The 5,601-nt window shown below is 43.5% G+C and overlaps 1 protein-coding gene across 1 annotated transcript in view; it reads right to left on the minus strand.

Moving 5' to 3' along the window:
• Nucleotides 1–5,309, minus strand: part of LOC109938410 (5-hydroxytryptamine receptor 7-like) — a 40,758-nt gene extending 35,449 nt beyond the window's left edge. The window contains exon 1 of the mRNA XM_048602492.1: nucleotides 4,846–5,309. Within this exon, the coding sequence (XP_048458449.1) occupies nucleotides 4,846–5,309 (464 nt within the window). The remainder of the gene's footprint in view (nucleotides 1–4,845) is intronic.
• Between the last annotated feature and the right edge of the window lie 292 nt (nucleotides 5,310–5,601).

Raw genomic sequence — 5,601 nt, forward strand, 5'->3', positions numbered from 1 at the left:
TTCTTGCTCGAGTTCTTTCCTGCTTTATGTTCCTCAACGGCCCGGTCTGATTTCAGCTTCGTAAACCCTACATATACTACTTTTTTGCCTTTTGATGAAATTCACAACCACGCTCATTATCCTTACCTTGCCACCTTTGTCCTTCCTCCCTACTGGACGGTGGCCATCTTGAACTTTTCCCAGCAGGTCTTTAAATGGTTCCCACATGTCAAATGTGGACTTGCCCGATAACAGCTCTCCCAATTAACACTCCCTAGCCCCTGTCTAATACTGATGTAATTTGCCCTCCCCAATTTAGTACCTTCCCGCAAGTTCCTGACTTATCCTTGTTCATAGCTACCTTAAAATTTCAGGAGTTATGATCACTGTTTCCAAAAGCTCTCCCACTGAAAAGGTCAGTAACCTGGCCAGGCTCATTAGCCAATATAGGATCCAATACAGCCCCTCCTCCAGTTGGGCTATCCACATACTGTTTCAAGAAACCCTTTTGTTTGCACTTAAATCCTCGTTTAATAAATTCTTCAGCAGCATTCAAAGTGAAAACTGTAACTTGGGTTCAGAATGCATTTCTGAAGAAGGGTCTAGGCCCGAAACGTCAGCCTTCCTGCTCCTCTGATGCTGCTTGACCTGCTCTGTTCATCCAGCTCTACACCTTGATATCTCAGGTTCTCCAGCATCTGCAGTTCCTACTATCTTGATAACCTCCGACTTCATTTTCCTGCATATTCCCCATCACCCTCGATTTGCTTACTGATTATTATTATCTAGCTCAGCCCTGAATATTCACAATGATCCAGTCTTGGCAGCTCTTTGCAGTAAAGAATTCCAAAAATTCACTGAACACTGCAAGAAGAAATTTCTCCTCACCTCTTAAGTGGGTGACTACTTGCTTTGAGATTATGTCCTCTGGTCCTACAGTCTCCCAGAAAGGGAAACAACCTTTCCACATTTACCCCGTCCAATCCCCTACTTGTTTCAATTAGGTCTGCTCTCATTCTTCTCAAGTCCGATGGGTGCAAACCCAAACTACTCAACCTGTCCTCATTGGAAAATCCTTCCATATTTGAGAACAAGCTGGTGAACCTTCTCTGACTGCCTTCAATGCCAGTACATCCTTCCTTAGATAAAGGGACCAAAACTGTTCACAGTATTCTAGGTGTGGACTAACTATGGCTTTGTATAGTTTTACTAAAAGCTTGATACTCCATTCCCTTTGAAATAAAGACGAAGGAAGAACTATTCTGGGTGATCTGGCCAATATTTATCCCTCAAACAACATCGAATATATGGTCAATTTCAAAGTTTTCAAAGAATTGACTGCCATGTTCAACAGTGATGAGACCTTAAATAGTTAATCGACCGTGAAGTGTTTCAGGATGGACTGAGGTATTGAAAGGGTCTATATAATTTTTTTAAAATTTGTTTTTGTTTTTTGCTTCGTAGAATTTTTTTTTCCTCTGAAGCATGACATACCAAAATCCTTTCAAATTGTCAGCAGCGCTGTAATGTAGAAAAATGCAGCAGCCAATTTACAGACAGCAATGAAATGATGATCAAATAACATATCTTTAGCGGTGTTGGTCCAAGAATATGTATGATGCAGGCCACTGGGGAAAACTACACCAGAGAGGGCATGGAGAACTATGGCTTAACATCTCATATAAAAGGTGTCACCTCAGACAGTGCAGCATCCCCTCAGTACTGCACTGTAATGTCAGCCTGGATTATGTGTTCAAGTCTCTAGAACAGGACTTGACCCCACCACCTTCTGATTCAGAAGTGAGAGTGTTACCAACTGAGTCATGGCTGACACCTCAAAAAAAAACAGATTTGAAACCAAAAGTGTGACATTTAAAGGAACTGAATGTTTTCATTAAATGGTGTTTACTGTCATAGCAACTGAGTGCAGCAAGCAGCAGCTACTACGAGATACCGCAAGCTTCAAATGATAGTTTTAGACTCACAGGAAGACTTAGAAAAATCACACTAGAGAGCAAGGAGCAAATCCCTAATTTCAGGCAGCCCAGCTTGTATTCCAGAAATAATCTCGCAGAAATCGTATGCAGAGAGTGGTGCATATATAGAATGGGCTGCCAGAGAAAGTGGTTGAGGCAGGTACAATAGCAAGATTTAAAAAACATTTGGATAGATACATGGATGGGAAGGGTTAGAGGGATAAGGGCCAAATACAGGCAATTGGAACTTGCTGAATGGGCACCATGGTCAGTACGGACCAGTTTGGGCCGAAGGACCTGTTTCCATGCTGTATTACTCTCTGACTCTGCTTTATGTCCAAGATCCCCTGTGCTTTACTCAGACTATAAAACTGGAAAAGTGAAATATTCAGCCACTCCATTCAATTAATCAGATTTCTTTCTGTTTAGAGTCACTGTAGCCACTCTCAGATTATCAAAAATAACAATATGCAGAATACATACAGAATTCATCATAAAAGTCATTTCCATCTCCTTTCCCTTGGTCTCTAAAATTAGAGGTATAGTGGCAGATCTTGATCAATCGGGTCAATGGCTGAGGATTGGCAAATGGAGCTTAATTTGGATAATTGAGAGGTATTGCATTTTGATAAAGCAAACAAGGGCAGGACTTATATAGTTATTGGCAGGGCCTTGGGTGATGTTGTAGAACAGAGAGACCTAGGGGTTCAAATTCATAATTCTTTGAAAAATTTGCGTTTATTAAATTGGAGAGAGTTCGGAAAAGATTTACCAGGATGTTGCTGGGAATGAATGGTTTGAGTTATTAAGATAGGCTGGATAGGCTAGGACTCTGTTTGTTGGAGCGTAGGATGTTGAGGGTGACATTACAGATGTTTATAAAATCATGAGGGATATAGGTAGGTGAATAGCAAGGGTCTTTTCTCTCGGGTGGGGGAGTTCAAAACTAGAGGGCACATTTTTACGGTGAGAGGAGAAAGACTTAAAAGGACATGAGGGGCAACTTTTTTAATATAGAATGTAGTTCACATGTGAAATGAACTGCCAGAGGAAGCGGTGGTTGCAAGTACAGTTAAAACATTTAAAAGACATTTGGTTTGAGTACAGGAACAGGAAAGCTTTGGAGGGATATGGGACAAACACGGGCAAGTGGGACCAGTTGCTTTGGGAACATGGTTGGCATGAACTAGTTGGACTGAAGGGTCTGTTTCCATGCTGTGTGACTCTATGAAGTCAATGAAAAGCTAACGTAAGGGTTCTGCAGTAGGAGAACAAGAGATGTTTTAGAAGAGTCAGGATACCATGAGAGACTCAAGTTGTAGCTGCACATAAAGCAACAACTCAGGTGAAGTGATTCTGTCAAAGTAGGGAGTGGGAGGAACAAAATTGTGGTGGGCATTCCCCCACTCTCCCCTCATAGCAACTCAGCCCATTTTCGAAACTCCTGGAAACCAAACCTTGATCCACATCACTGGACAGCCCCCTGTAACCTTTCTATTCCAGACAGCTCAGGCCTGACTGAAATAGCTACAGGATCATCTGGCTGTGCTGATGGCATAAAATAAATTGTCAGCATAGGCTATGTCTTCCACTCAAACCTAACAGATGGTATTCCTCTATGATTGACTAAGATCTTCATAATATATTTGTGCAATTGTGTTTACACATATGCGTGTGTCTGTGGGTCAGTGTATGTGTGTTTATACATGTGTGTGTGTCTTTATGTATGCATGTGTATGTGGCTGTATATCTGTGTGTGTTTTTATGTGTATGTGTGTATGCATGTGTTTGCATAAGTGTTTCTTTGCAAATGTGTGTTTGCATATGTGTGTGTTTGTGTCTGTGCTTTGGATATCTGTGTTTGTATGTGTTTTTATATGTGTGTGTCTGCTTTTGTTATGTATTTATATCTGTCTGTGCAACTGTGTGTTTACATCGGTGTTTGTGCTATGTATATGTGTTTATATCTGTGTCTATGTGTCTGTGAATACATGTGTACTTGTCCATATATGTGTTTGTGTGTGAATGTATGTATTTATATCAGTGTCTGTGTTTGTGTGTTTATATCCGTGCCTGTGTGTTTGTGTATGCGTTTATATCAATGCCTGTGTATCTGTATGTGTTTTTATCTATGCGTGTCTATGCACGTATTCATGTGTTTATATCGATGTCTGTGAATGTCAGTGTGTTTTTATCCATGTGTGTGTTTATATCTGTGTCTGTGTGTGTGTTTATATCTGAGCCTGTGTGTGTGTGTGTGTGTGTGTGTGTGTTTATATCTGTGTTGGTGTGTGTTTTTGTCTGTGTGTATGTGGTTATACCTGTCTGTGCCTATGTGTGTGTGTTGTTGTGTTTCTATCTGTGCCTATGTGTGTGTGTGTGTATATATATGTGTCTGTATGCGTGTTGATGTGTTTCTATCTGTGCCTGTATGTGTATATATCTGTGTTTGTGTGCAGGTTGATGCGTTTCTATCTGTGCCGGTGTGTTAATACCTGTGACTGTGTGCGTGTTGTGTTTCTATCTGTGCCTGTGTGTGTATATATCTATGTCTGTGTGCGTGTTGATGTATTTCTATCTGTGCCTGTGTGTGTATATATCTATGTCTGTGTGCATGTTGATGTGTTTCTATCTGTGCCTGTGTGTATGTATCTGTGTCTGTGTGCGTGTTGATGTGCTTCTATCTGTGCCTGTGTGTGTATATATCTATGTCTGTGTGCGTGTTGATGTGTTTCTATCTGTGCCTGTGTGTGTATATATCTGTGTCTGTGTGCGTGTTGATGTGTTTCTATCTGTGCCTGTGTGCCTGTGTGTATATATCTGTGTCTATGTGCGTGTTGATGTGTGCCTGTGTTATTATTTTTTGGAAATGTTGAAAATGAGGACTCACCTGTCCACACTGATCACACACAGGGTCATGATCGAAGCTGTGCAGCACATTACATCCATGGCGATGAAAACGTTGCAGAAAACTTTACCAAAGAGCCACTCGCCGCCGACCAAGTCGGTGATGATCACGAACGGCATAACGGCCACGGCCACCGAGAGGTCGGCAGCGGCCAGGGACACCACCAGGTAGTTGGAGGGCTGCCGCAGCTTCTTTACGATGCAGACCGAGATGATCACCAGCGAGTTCCCGGCGACGGTCCACACCGTGATGATGGACAGCACGATGCCGATGATAACTTTCTCCACATCGCCGTACAGCAGGATGTCCTCGCCGCAATCCGTGGAGTTGGTGAGGTTGAGCAGCTCGGGGAAGGAGCCGAGGGGCAGCTCCTGCCAGTGGCCGCCCCTGCCCGGCTCGCCCAGGGAGCGGTGGCTGAGTAGGATGGGCTCGGTACGGAGCACCATCCCGTCTGGCTGTGGTGGGGCGCAGCGGCGCCGGTCTGGTCCATGCAGCAAAACTCTCCGAGAGCTCCCGGGGCATTCAGGAGCAATCCCTTAGCCTCACCATCCTTCGGCGGGGTCTCTCAATGTTCCCTGGCGCAGAGAGACAGAGAGAGAGACACACACACACACCACTCCTACAACCCACGTTATAATCACCTCTCCAAGCTCAGCTTTATGCGCTCCCTTCGCAAAACCACAAGCGACCAGGAGACCACCACATCCCCTGCTGGGCGTCCAGACAGAAGGTGAATTC

This window comes from Rhincodon typus, chromosome 1 (genome assembly GCF_021869965.1).
Source record: "Rhincodon typus isolate 14 chromosome 1, sRhiTyp1.1, whole genome shotgun sequence".
In the NCBI taxonomy this organism is placed as follows: Eukaryota; Metazoa; Chordata; class Chondrichthyes; order Orectolobiformes; family Rhincodontidae; genus Rhincodon; species Rhincodon typus.